The sequence below is a fragment of the Falco biarmicus genome, chromosome 18 (assembly GCF_023638135.1).
Source record: "Falco biarmicus isolate bFalBia1 chromosome 18, bFalBia1.pri, whole genome shotgun sequence".
In the NCBI taxonomy this organism is placed as follows: domain Eukaryota; kingdom Metazoa; phylum Chordata; class Aves; order Falconiformes; family Falconidae; genus Falco; species Falco biarmicus.
The window spans coordinates 1,576,966-1,590,224 of NC_079305.1; the positions used below are offsets into that span (position 1 = coordinate 1,576,966).

At 66.2% G+C, this 13,259-nt stretch overlaps 1 protein-coding gene and 1 long non-coding RNA gene across 4 annotated transcripts; both read left to right on the forward strand.

Annotated features, from left to right (window-relative positions):
- Positions 1-453: 453 nt before the first annotated feature.
- On the forward strand, positions 454-10,754 carry CNNM4 (cyclin and CBS domain divalent metal cation transport mediator 4). Its single transcript, XM_056321760.1, is given in 9 exon segments — positions 454-797; positions 799-847; positions 849-2,079; positions 5,358-5,501; positions 6,389-6,526; positions 7,029-7,198; positions 7,352-7,451; positions 8,740-8,921; positions 9,042-10,754. Coding segments are annotated over 9 exon segments (2,568 nt in total). The 3' UTR covers positions 9,252-10,754.
- A 378-nt stretch (positions 10,755-11,132) lies between these two features.
- LOC130160492 (uncharacterized) lies at positions 11,133-13,128 on the forward strand. 3 transcript variants are annotated; one of them, XR_008826007.1, is made up of 4 exons: positions 11,133-11,639; positions 12,111-12,203; positions 12,298-12,432; positions 12,603-13,128. It is a non-coding gene; the product is annotated as an uncharacterized LOC130160492 (long non-coding RNA). The 3 variants fall into 3 exon arrangements; XR_008826008.1 differs by having other exon boundaries at positions 12,128-12,203; positions 12,280-12,432; XR_008826006.1 differs by having other exon boundaries at positions 12,128-12,203.
- Positions 13,129-13,259: the final 131 nt, after the last annotated feature.

The window sequence follows — 13,259 nt, forward strand, 5'->3', positions numbered from 1 at the left end:
CCCACCCCCCACCCCCCCGGGTCCTAGTGCCTCCCTTCCCAGGCCTAGTGCGCCCCCCCCCCAGGGTCTAGCGTTCCCTCGCAGGTCCTAGTGCCCCCCCGAGGGCATAGCGTTCTCCCCTCCCCAGAAGGCCCAGTGTGCCCCCCTACAGCGTGTGTCCCAGATACTAGTGTCGTCCCCCTCCCCCGTTCTTAATGTCATCGTCCGCCGTCCGCCCCCAGGTCCTAGTGCTCCCCCAGATCGTAGTGTGTCGCCCCCCCCCCCCGGCCGCAGATCCTGGTGTCGTCATCTCCAGGTCCTACTGTCTCGTGCCCCCCCCGCCCCGGTCCTAATGCCTCCCGCCAGGTCCTAGTGCCCCCCTCCTGGTTCTGCCCCCCCACCAGGTCCTAGTGCCCCCTCCCGGGCCGCACGCCCCGCCTACCCGCCACCCCCCGCGCCCCTCCCCCGCTCCGCATGAGCCTCCACCCCCCCTTCACGCGACACCGCTCACTCCCCCGCACCCGGTGCGGACCGTACACTCGTGTCGGCGCCACCGCCCCTTTAAGCCGCCCCCAGCCGCCGGGCGGGGGCGTGGCCTGTGCCCCCTCCCGGGAGGGGGGCGTGGCGCGGCGTGTGACGGCGGCCGCGAGAGACCAACATGGCGCCGGGCGGCGGGCGGCGGCGCGGCGGCGGCGGCGGCGGAGGGGGGGGTGGGCAGCGGCGGCGGCGGGGCCGGGGGGGGCTCCGGCGTCTCCTCCCCCGTTGCTGCCGCCGCTGCTGCTGCTGCTGGCGCTGCCCGGCGGGGGCCGTGCCGGCGGGGGACAGCGTGATCCTGGGCATGCGGCTGGAGGAGAGCACGAAGCCGGCGGCGGGGGGCCCCGGCCCGCGGGCCCATCCGTGTCACGGAGGGCAGCGAGGTGCTGCTGCGCCTCTACGGGCTGGGCCTGGGGCCCCGCACCGGCGAGCGGGTGGCCTTCGCCGAGCTGCGCCCCGCCGCCAACGCCTCGCTGCCCAACGGCACCTGCCCCGAGCGCTCCCAGGACCTGCTGGTGCAGCCCGGCCCGGCCGAGGCCCACGACACCTCGGCCCTGCTGCGGGTCCGCGTCCAGCCCCTGCGCAAGGACGAGCAGGCCAAGACCTACGTCCTCTGCACCCAGCGCCGCCCCGGCCAGCCCTGGCTGTCCCACCGGGGCCCCGACGGCCGCATCGTGGTTTTGGAAGAGAAAAAATCGCTCTTGCCCCTTTGGCTGCAGGTGATCCTGATCGCTGGGCTGCTGGTGCTGTCGGGGATGTTCAGCGGGCTCAACCTGGGCCTCATGGCGCTGGACCCCATGGAGCTGCGCATCGTGCAGAACTGCGGCACCGAGAAGGAGAAGCGCTACGCTCGGAAGATCGAGCCCATCCGCCGTAAGGGGAACTATTTGCTCTGTTCCCTGCTGCTGGGGAACGTGCTGGTTAACACCACCCTCACCATCCTCCTCGATGATCTCATCGGCTCCGGCATCGGCGCCGTCGTCGCTTCTACCATCGGCATCGTCATCTTCGGGGAGATCGTGCCCCAGGCGCTCTGCTCCCGTCATGGCCTGGCCGTGGGCGCCAACACCATCGTGGTCACCAAGTTCTTCATGCTGGTGACATTCCCCCTCTCCTACCCCATCAGCAAGCTCCTTGACTGCGTCCTGGGCCAGGAGATCGGCACCGTCTACAACCGGGAGAAGCTGGTGGAGATGTTGAAGGTGACTGAACCCTACAACGACCTGGTGAGGGAGGAGCTCAACATGATCCAGGGAGCCTTGGAGCTCCGCACCAAGACGGTGGAGGACGTCATGACCCCGCTACAGAACTGCTTCATGATCAACAGCGACGCCATCCTGGACTTCAACACCATGTCGGAGATCATGGAGAGCGGCTACACCCGCATTCCCGTCTACGAGGACGAGCGTTCCAACATCATGGACATCCTCTACGTCAAAGACCTGGCTTTCGTCGACCCCGATGACTGCACCCCCCTCAAAACCATCACCAAATTCTACAACCACCCCGTCCACGTCGTCTTCCACGACACCAAGCTGGATGCCATGCTGGAGGAGTTCAAAAAGGGTGAGGGGGTCGGGGGGGTGCCGCTGCTTCCCCGGGGTGCTCCTTGCTTCCCCAAGGAGGCCAGCAGATGCCAGAAACAAAACTCTGGGGAGTTTTGCCCACCCCGGGGCTGCCTGGTGTCCTCACGGTGCGGGGCGGTCGTGATCCAGAGGGGACCGGGTGCCTGGGGACACGCTGCTGGGGCCAGGCGGCGCGGCACCCAACTGGGGGCAGCTGCTCGGTGCTTGCAACTACCCGGGGCCGCACCGGGAAGGGAGAGCCCCTGCTCTACCACCGGCAGAGCCCAGTGCCAGCCTCCAGAAACACTCTGGGAGCGTTTACTTGCTCCTTGGTTTTAATTATCGGCCCTGGAGGCCCTTGAATAGCTGCTGGAAAATTGCTCGGCTCCCTGGTCTGGGCTTGGCCCCTTCCTCTGGGCCCCTTCCCTGCCGCTGGGGAGGGTGCTGGCCCCCAGCCCCACTCTGCTTCCCGCTGGCATCGGGGCACCTAAGAGCAAGAGCGGCCGGAGGGCTGGGAGGAGGAGCAGGATCCGGCCTTGCCAGAGGCTGAGCCCACCAGGAGCGGGAAAAGCTGCCTTAGCTCCAAGGCAGGATTTGACCTGCCCCAGGGTCCTCACTCAGGGCTTTGTCAGAGCAGGCAGGGGACCCTCTGGCCCTCCCCAGCTTCTGGCAGCTTCTGCCGGCGCGGGACCGGCTGCCTGCGGCTGGGCTGGGATGAAAAAGAGCCCGGCTGTGGAGCAGCTGTGCCGGGTGATGCGAGGCCAGCCCTCAGCCGTGCGTGACCCCGCTCTCTCCTCTGGCTCCCGTTACACTCGCCCGGCAGAAGCGGGTGCATCACGAGAACTGGGCTGTTCGTCGTGTCCTGCTGCCATCAGGGACATTTTCAGGGGGGTCATGCCCAGATTTAGGGGTTCTAATAATTTCTCCCACAGCAAAAGCTCGGCTGGAGCTTGGGCAAGGGCTTGGCAGCCGGTAGGTCCAAGCCTGGCTGATTTTTGAGGGTAGGTAGGAGACAGCAGCTCTGCTCCTGCCTCCCTTTGCAACCGTGCTTCCCTGGCACCCCAAAATATCGGGGCAGGAACAACGCCCCTCGGTTGTGGCTTGGTGGCAGTTGTGGTTGCGGCGATGACGACGGGATCTCATCATCTTGGAGCTGCCCTGATTAGCAAAAAAACCTTCTTGGCAAATGCTTTTCCTTCAGTTCATCTCACGCCGGTTCGAGAACCGCTGTAAGAGCGCACAGCCGTCCCGCTCCACCCTGTTCCCAAAAACCAGCAGAATAGAAGTGGAGTCCTATTGCTGCCGGATCTGGAGTTATCCCGGCTGCTGGCACCGGCTTTCCCTCCAACGAATCCTTATTAAAGGATTTAAAGCACGCTCATTCCGGTTACAAAGCCGCCCGTGTCCTGCATTGTTATTTTTTCATCGCTGCCTCTCTGGGTCAGGAGCTGGTAATTTCTGGGGCCACTGCCCGGATTGTTTTTGAGGTCGCTCTCTGAACCCCGTTCCTCATGGATGCAACACCATGGCGAGTCTCTGCCCTCATCCCACTCATCAAGACCTGGAAATGTGCCCAACAAGAGGATAAAGAAGGAAAAATCAACCAGCCACGCTTCTGATCGCCCTGATACAGTGGCACCGAGGTGTCGTAGGCGCTAGCCTGCGGGCGCTGGCTCCCACCGTGACACCCGGCTTCCAAATTTCTCCTCTCGGCACCTTGCCGAGCTCAGGGTGCTGCTCTCCCTCCTCATGGGGACCTGTTGAGGAAAGGGGGACCCGGCTGGTGTGCAGGGCCCCTCGCGCCTCGCCGGCGATGCTGCGGCAGCCGGCCCCGTGCCCTTTGCTCTGGCGGTTTGGGCTCCCTGGAGGGTGTTTGCTTTGCCACCGGCCGCTCCCCGCCGCGCTCAGCCTTGGCTGCTTGTCCCGGGGAGAAACTGCTGCCTGACTTTCACCTTCTCCTCGCCTGGTGCGTGGTGCGGAGGAGCCACCGTGCCTCGCCGAGGGGGCTGGATCGGTTGGGTAAGGGCGTTCACAGCCCAAGCAACAATTTTAGGGTCTTTTCGCCCCTCCGTGCATTGCCTTTTGGGCAGCAGGGTTGCCTGAACCGCGTGGGCTTGGCTGAAGGAGGAAAAGGGGAGCTGCGCAGTGGCCATCCCTAAAATTAGCTTTTCCCTGAGCAACGAGGGGCCTGCGGCCACCAGTTCTGAAATGAAATAGCAGATCGTGTCGGGAAAGGGCGATTTGTGCCGGAGCCGGAGCAGAACGGCGAGCGGGGCGCCTTGCTGCCGGCCTGGGGGTGACCACGACGCTTGAGGAGGTGGAAGGGATTTTATTTCAGGCTGTGCTGAAGGCAGGGAGGGAACATCTCCTTCCTCCGTGCCTCAGTTTCCCCAGGCTAAGGATACCGGTCCTGTGGGTGCACTGGCCTGGCCTGGGCGCGCTGCGGTTTTCCATGCGGCCGCTCAGCTCCTCTCCCTGGAGCACAAGTGGATGTTCCTGGTCGGAGGAGTTTTTCCCGGCGGTTCTGTGTGATTTGGGGAAGGAGCAGGAAAAACGTCGGTTCACGGAGGCTCGGCACGCACCCAGCAGCTGGGGCAGGAACGACACCGGCTTCGCCACGAGCCGGTGGTTGGGATTTAGCTGGAATAAGGCAAACTGCCTCCTGCCCGCGGCAGAGCGATGGGAGATGCTCATTCAGGGCTGGAGAAATCTTCCTGCCGGCGAGGACCTGCCTGCTCCTGGCCTGGGCCGGCCGGGCAGCGGCTGCCTGCCCTTGGCTCCCTTCCCCGGGATGTTTTGGCTCCGGGATCGAGCGGCCACCGCAGCACCAAGTGTCCAGAGCGTTTCCTTCGGGATGGGACAGCCCTGGCTCAGCTTGGCAGAGCTGCCGAGGAAATTCGGAAGGGTCGGGGCTGCTGGCAGAAACTCGATTCGTGGTGGCGGCGGTGGCGTTGTCCCCGTGCTGGGGTGCCCTCAGCCCACGGGTGCTCATCCGGCACCGTGCTGCGCTCTGGTGACATGGCACGGGCACCTCCAGGGACATATCCCACGTCCTGTGACCCCCAGGGTGGCACGAAGGTGCCTTGAGCCCTCACGGCCTTAATTACTGGCAATTAGTTCCCAGCCCAGGGGCTTGTTTAGATTTGAACTGGTTTATTGTTTCCTGCCCAGGAGGGAAGGGCTGGTCCCAGTGACACCCCGGGGTGCTGGGACCCGGCGGTGGGGCTGGGGGTGCCCTGGTGGTGGTCTCCCTTCCCACCCCCGCGTGTCTGTCCGCAGGGAAGTCCCACCTGGCCATCGTGCAGAAGGTGAACAACGAGGGCGAGGGGGATCCCTTCTACGAGGTGCTGGGGCTGGTGACGCTGGAGGACGTCATCGAGGAGATCATCAAGTCGGAGATCCTGGACGAGTCGGATACGTACAGTAGGTGTCGGGCTTGGTCCCTCTCCCCGCCTTGATGCGTGCAGGGGTCCCCCCTGCCCCCCCCAACACCCTGCGCCCCCCCCCCCCCCCCCCCGACACCCTGCCCCCCCAGCACCCTGCGCCCCACCCCGACACCCTGCTCCCCTGACACCCTGCTCCCCCGACACCCTGCTCCCCCAACACCCTGTCCCGTCCCGTCCCCCGGCACCCTGCCCCCCCCTGCCCCCCCAACACCCTGCGCCAACCCCCCCCCCCCCCCCCGACACCCTGCTCCCCCAACACCCTGCCCCCCTGACGGACACCCTGCCCCTCGCCCCCCTGCTCCTGCCAACACCCTGCCCCCCCTGACACCCTGGCTCCTGCCAACACCCTGCCCCCCAACACCCTGCCCCCCTGACACCCTGCCCCCTCGACACCCTGCCCCCCTGCTCCCCCTGACACCCTGCACCCCCCCCACCCCCACCCTGACACCCTGCCCCCCCAACACCCTGTGCCCCCCCCCCCTACCCTGACACCCTGCTCCCCTGACGGACACCCTACCCCCCCCGACACCCCGCTCCTCCTGCCCCCACCCCCCCGACACTCTGCCCCCCCCACCCCCCCCGGCACCCTGCCTCACCCTGCCCCCCCAACACCCTGCGCCCCCCCCCCCCCGACACCCTGCTCCCCAACACCCTGCCCCCCTGACAGACACCCTGCCCCTCGCCCCCCTGCTCCTGCCAACACCCTGCCCCCCCTGACACCCTGCCCCCCCCGACACCCTGCCCCCCTGCTCCCCCCGACACCTTGTTCCCCCTGCCCCCACCCCCCCCGACACTCTGCCCCCACGACACCCTGCCCCTCCCCCCCGACACCCCGGTCCCCCCGTGACACCCTGCTCCCCACAGCCGACAACCGCAGCAGGAAGCGGGTGGGCAACCAGAAGAACAAGCGGGACTTCTCGGCCTTCAAGGACCCCGTCAACGAGCTGAAGGTGAAGGTGTCCCCGCAGCTGCTGCTGGCCGCTCACCGCTTCCTCTCCACGGGTAAGCTGGGGGTTTTGGGGGGGGGGGGGGGCAAAGCCCCCCTATGGCTCAGGGCACCCCTCGGCTCAGTCCGGCTGCGGAGCACCGGTGCTGACGGCTCCCCGGCGCTGAGCCGGTTGTGCTCGGTGGGCTGCTGTGTCCCATCCCCCTGCCAAGAAAGAATCGCTTCAGCCAGAAATTCTGGGGTGCTTGCGTCTTGTCCCACTCTCCTCCCCGCCATCTCCCCCCAAAATGAGAAGGGACGAGGCTCAGGGATGCCAGCCCTGTCTCTGATGCTCAGCAGGTCCCTGTCCCTCCAGGATGGTCCTGTTCCCCGCTTGGCACGTGTCCTCAAGGCTGGAGCTGGCCTTGCTGGGGACCTGGAGCTGGTGTTTGGGCTGGACCGGTGGGCTTCTGCCCCAGGGAGGTCCATCCTGAGGGACAGGGGGACGCACCTTCATCTGGAGGGACGAGCGAGGGACAGGGACTGCGGCTCTGAACCCCCTTCCCCTCTCGCTCTCAGAGGTGACGCTCTTCACCCCCAACTTCATCTCGGAGAAGATCCTTCTGCGGCTCCTGAAATATTCCGATGTCATCCAGGAGCTAAAGTTTGATGAGGAGAACAAGAAATCCCCCCGCCACTTCCTTTACTGCAAGAACAAGGCAGCCGACTACTTCATCCTCATCCTGCAGGTACCGGGCGTGGGGTGACGTCCCCAGCCACGCACGTGGGGGTCCCTTGGGTGAACCATCGCCCCGGGAGGGCTGCGATGGCGAGGGTCTCATCCAGCCCAGCGCTGCGGGATGTGGCTTAAGGATCCAATATCGTGTCTCATCACCTTGCAGGGCAAGGTGGAGGTGGAGGCCGGCAAGGAATGCATGAAGTTTGAAGCCGGAGCTTTCTCCTATTACGGGGTGATGGCCCTCAACCCCTCTCCTGTATCTGGTAAGCACCCCCTGAGCACCTGGGTGCCGGCGTGGGCACCGGTTTAGAGCTGCCGGTGGGATTAGGAGATGCTGGAGGCTCCCCAGCTCGCACCGGTGGCCCCAGAGCCATCCTGGGGGGGTAGGGGGGGGGGGGGCTGTGTGGCTCCTGAGCCTGCCTGGCAGCCGGTGGAGGGGGGCCATGGCTGACAATCTGCCACCCCCATGTTGGGTTGCCCCCCGGCACTGCCAGGCTCAGCCAGACACCGTCACGGTTCAACTTGGCACCGGGGGGGTCACCAGTGCCCGGCCGCGGGCACGGAGAGGGGCAGAGGTCCCCACAGCCCCCTCCCACCTTTGCCCCCAGGCTTCTCTTGACCTGCATGTGTTGTGTTGTCCGTCTCTCTGCCCTAGCCCCCCCCCGGCCCAGCCCCGGCGCCCGGCCACAAAGCGAGGGGCGTTATTTGCCCGGTTGACAGGTAAACGGTGCGGCTGCATGGCGTGCCAAACCCCGCTGCCACCACGGTCACCCGCCGCGGTGGGTGTCCCCACCCCATTAATGCCACACCGGGTATTTTGTCACCCACTACTCGCCATCTCGTCCAGTTCCACGTGCCGGGGAGGCGGGGGGGGGGGGTGGGGGGGCTGTCCTGGTTCCCCCCCTTGGTGTCACCCAGCCCCGCTCGCGGTGCCGGCGGGGTCCCGCACACCCCGTAACCACCCTCCTTTCTCCCGGTTGCCTTTGCCATGCCAGCGGCGGAGGAGTGAGGGGACAGCGGTGGCTGGGCAGCCCGGGGTGGTGGCTGTCCCCGCGGCGCCTGGCCGGTGACGAGGTGCCATGCTCGCTGCTGCTGCATGTGGTCCCTGTGTCACCCCGGCTTTCCGAGCACGTCACCGGGTCCTCCTTGTCCCCGTAACCCCACCTGGTCCCTCACCCCGCGCAGGGAGTCGGTGTCCCTGGGCTGGGACTGGCCCCTGGGTGGCACCTGGCCAGGCTCTGGGCTAGTAGCCGTGGTCGGTGGCCAGTCGGCAGGCGTCGGGCAGGGATCAAATCCAGCTCGGCCATGGTGACACAGGGCTGTGCTGGGGTGGCTGCACGTCCCGTCGCTCCGTCACCGCGAGGCTCCGCGGCCCCGGAGCCTGTGGGATGGGGCTCTCCACGTGCCGGAGCCAGGGCCGGCATCCCCGGGGGCTCAGCACCCCGCCGCCAGCAGGCAGAGCTGCCAGGCTTCACCCCAGCACCGCACAGCACCCTGCCGGGGGGTCGGGGGTCTGCGGCGCGGCTCACCCCATCCCTCCCGTCCCCACAGAGATCCGCTCCCCGTCCCACGTCAGCGGCCTGAACCGCTCGGCCTCCCTCAGCTACCACGAGCGCTCCGACTCCGTGTCCTCCCCCGTCAGCGGCAGCAACAACCAGCTCAACGCCGGCACCGGCGCCCAGTACGTGGCCGACTTCAGCGTCCGCGCCCTCACCGACCTCCAGTTCGTCAAGGTGAGGTACCGGCACCGGGATGGCGATGCCGGCAGTGGGATCCGGCAGTGGGATCCGGCAGTGGGATCCGGCACCTCTCCTCACCCCATCCCTGATTATTTTTCCCCCACCCCGGCACAGATCACGCGGCAGGAATACCAGAACGGCTTGACGGCTTCCCGTATGGACAGTTGTCCCCAGTCCCCCGACAGCAACGCTCCCAAACCAGATCCGGGTTTACCGGAGAAACCAGAGCCCTCCGCCACCGCCGATGAGACCACCAGTCTCCTGAACGAGAGGAACTGCCTGAGCCGCCGGAGCAACCACAGTCCCCTGGAAAATTCCATCTGACCCCGGCACGCGCCGGGAAGGACCTGGCGTGCCCGGATTTGGGACTTATTTTTTTTTCCCCCCTCCTGGTAGGAAACGTTTTGGCATCTCCTCGGTGATGCCGTGCCGGGTGCCGCGGTCACCGGAGAAGCCCGGTTGAGCTGGAGGGAAGCGGAGCCGGGATTTGTTGCTGCTGCTGCTGCTTTCCAAACTGGCTGATTTTTTAAATTAATTTCAACGGATGACGGTGGCGACGGCACAAGGCTCCGCCGGCCGCCCCGGCGCTCGTTCAGCTCAGGGAGCTTCAGGTCTCGTCTGCCGCGTCGTGGGGGGCTCCACCGCAGCCCCCCCGGGATGGGGAGCCTCTCCGGGGTGGGTGATGGTGGATGGGGGTACCCGGGCTGCGGCGTGACGGCGGCGTCTCGTTCCTAATGGATAAACCAGGAGCGATGGAGCACCCCTTGGCCGTGCCCGTTCCCCTTTCCCGCTGGCACGGGGGCACCGGGGGATGCGCGGCGGTGGCTCCGGATGGCCGAGCCCCTCTGCCAGCCTGGGGGATCCCCCCGCCCCCCCCAGCCCCTCTGCCACCCACCAGCATCACGAGTGGGCTGAGGATGGTGAGGGGCAGCACCCCCACCCAGCCCCCTCCCGGTTTCGGTGCCTTCCCCCCGTGCCGGGGGGGTGTCTCAGGGTGTCCGTGCCGGGTGGGGTGGGGGGTGGGCTGCGGGATCCAGCTTTTTGGGGTGACACAAAGCTAGTGACCAAAGTTGTACAGGCAGGAGGGGGCCAGCGCCGTGCGTCGTCCCCCCCACCCCCAGCATCGGGGGACCCCCCAGGGTCAAGGGGACTCCCCAGTGTCAGGGGGACCCCCAGCACCGGGGGAGCCCCAGCATCAGGGAACCCCCCCAGCATCGAGGGACCCCCAGTGTAAGGGGGACCCCCAGCACCAGGGGACCCCTGACCCCTTGGGGCAGGCCAGGGGACCCCCGGTGAGCACTGGCCGGACCCCCCAGCCCCGGTTGCCGGAGCTTCGTGCCCGGGCGGTGGCGGGGGGAGGGGAGAAACCCCCCCCCAACCCCCACCCCAAAAAAAAAGCACAAAGTTCCCTGGGTGAACTGTAAGTTATTGGGAGAAGGTTAATTATTTTTGTTAATCATGTCTTGACGATCAGGTCCTAGATCCTTCCGCGGGGAGATAGTAGAAATAATAATAATAATTAATAATAATAATAATAAACCAAGACAAAAAAGCCCGTTTTTTAATTAACTCTTCCTCTATGCAAACCCCTCCCCCACCCCCCACCCCCTCTGGAATTCGTATTTATTTTCCGCATCAGGTTTGATTTGTATATTTGGGGGAGGCTGGGCCCAGGGGGTGCGGGGGGGGCCGGGCCTCCCCCTCCCGGTTGTGGCCCCCTCACACCCGCCGCCCCCTCCCGGTTGTGGAAACCGACTGTGGAATTTTATTTGATAGGATTTTGGGGGGTGAGGGGTGCCATTTGGGTAATAAAAATATATATCTGTATGTCGGTGTCGTCCGTGCTTCTCTGGGGGGACTGCGGAGGGCACGTCCCGGTTACCCGGGGGGGAGGGTCCAGGAGACGCCGCCGCTGGGGGACGCGGCCCCTTTAAATCCTTGCCCGGTGTTGTTTACAGCGGGGCGGTGAGGCACCGCCCCCGGATGGCATAGCGGGCTGTGATTGGCCGCACTGCGTGAGGGAGGGCGGCCGGCGATTGGCCGTCAGGAGGAAGAACGGCGGGGCGGGTCCCGCCTTGCGCAGCGATTGGCTGCGGGGCGGAGGTGGCTGCGGGGAGGCGCGGCGACGAAGGGGCGAGGCGGCCGCTGATTGGCTCTTCGGGAGGAAGGTGGGCGGGCACGGCGCTGGGCGGGAGCAGCCGCGGGTCAGTCTCTACCGGGGGGCGGCGCAGGAAGCAGGGCCGGGAGCTGCTGCGGCCGCTGGAGTAGCGCTTCCCGCTGGAGGCCGGCGCCGCGCTGGGCTCACCGTGGCCGCCATTGTGGGCCCGGGTGCCCGCCTACGGGGGCGAATGCCCCAGCCTGGTAGCGGTGCCCCTCGGGCGTCGGTGAGGCCTCGGGGACCGCATCCCCCTCACCTGCTTCTGGGGGCAACCCCGCCTCGTCGGCTCCGACCGCACCATGATCAACGCCGTCCTCGAGGAGCTCGGGAGGCGTGAGCGTTGCTGGGGCCACCCCCCCGCCACTGCCGGGGGATCTGGACGCACCGGCAGCCGGACCCTGCCAGGCCCGGGGAATCCGGACGCACCGGCAGCCGGACCCTGCCAGGCCCAGGCTGCGGGGGCGGGGGGGGGGGGGAGTTTCTCCCTGGTGAGGAAGGCACCGCCGTGGGGAAGTTCGCCCTGCAGCTCCTGCTGACCTTCTTCCTGGCATGAGGTGAGTGCTGCCTTGGCCCTGCCTGCAGGTCGCTGGGCATGGCGGTGGGGTGTTGTTTGGTGGCACCTGGCTGCTCTTCCCACAGAGCTGGAGCTCTTCAGCCCAGCCCGTGTTGCCAGGAAGGCCCCGCTGAGCCATCCCGGTGGCATTCAGGAGCCGACGTTGAAGAACAATTCTCAATGCTCCGCTCCAGAGCACTGCCCATAGCACCACCACCATCTCCTCAACCGTTTCATCCTCATCCTGCACGCATGGCACTGCTGGCACAGGGGTGGCACCGGTTGTGCAGGGGCCCAGGCTCACCCATGGTCAATCAGCCCCGTGGGTGTCCCCTCCACCCAGAGCCATGTGTCTGTGCAGCACTGGGTGCTCTCTCCACCCATCAGGGCACATATAGAGGTGGCTGCCAGCGCCACAGGGCCTCCTGGGCTGCTCAGGCTACAGGCAGTGCCCTCTTCTGCTTGCCCTCAGCTGCCTGCTCTCCACAGGGCCACGTGGAGATGAAGTTTGAAAATGGAGCCTTCTTCTACAACGGTGTCTGCGCTCTGGCACCTCTACCCGCAGGTGAGAACAGCCAGCAGCACTGGGCTTGCCCCTGGGCCAGCGCTGGACCCGCTCTGCTGGTTTTGGGGATGCAAAGGGAGATGCTCTTTGGCAGGTTATGGCTCTCTGATGCCGTCTGTGGTGCACCCATCCCTGGCATCGGCGGCTGGGCTGCACTGACTGTGGGAGCTGCTCCTCCTACTGCCCCGACTACGGCGTGTGGGTGCACACCAACCTGCAGCTGGTGAAGGTAGGGGCAGGACCCATCCCCTGGGGTCCTGCTGGCAGCCTGCCCCTGCCTCACCCAGCCTTTTGGGAGCACCATGCCCTGTGCCGAGCTGCCTGCAGGTCTCCCACCATCCCCAGCACCACTGCCAGACCGTGGCTGTGCCCTGTGGCACTGACCTGCTCTCTGCCCAGGTGATGCGGCCGCGGTATCTTGGTGCCCTCGCAGCCTCCAGGACCCCGAGTCAAGCTATCACCCAACAGCGTCGACCCAAAAATTGTCACCAGCAGCAAGATGGCACTCCTGAGCCACCAGAACACCAGGGCAGGTAGGGAGCCTGCCGCGATAGCCATGCCCAACTGTGAACCATGCCCTGGGTATGGCTGGGGGGTCCTGGTGGGGCCACCTCCATCTCCGGTTCCTCTCAGCAGTGAGCGGCTGAGGCCGGCTGGTGGCATGGCATGACAGAGCAGCTACTGGGGTGCCCGATGCAGGGTGCCCCCCTGGCACGGAGACTAACCGCTGCACCAGCGCAGGCACCGCCAGCTTGCGCCTGCTGCTTCCTCCACCACAGGTGACACCAAACCGTCCCGCGGGGAAGCAGAGAGCCAGGGCCGAAGCCCTTCTGCCACCTCGGCATGCCAGGGTGGGAGCCAGTGGCTGTAGCGTGAGCCCTGTAGCGTTTCTTGTTCAACCAAAATATTATTTTCCATGTTCTTAGTGGGGTTTTTTTGTGGAAATAAAAGGCAGTGGAAGGGTGCAGGGGCTGCGCCTCCCTCCGGGCAGCCAAACACGGTGCTGTAGCCCCCCCCCTGCTGCCAGGCCCTGCCGAGGGGTGACCCACGGCGCAG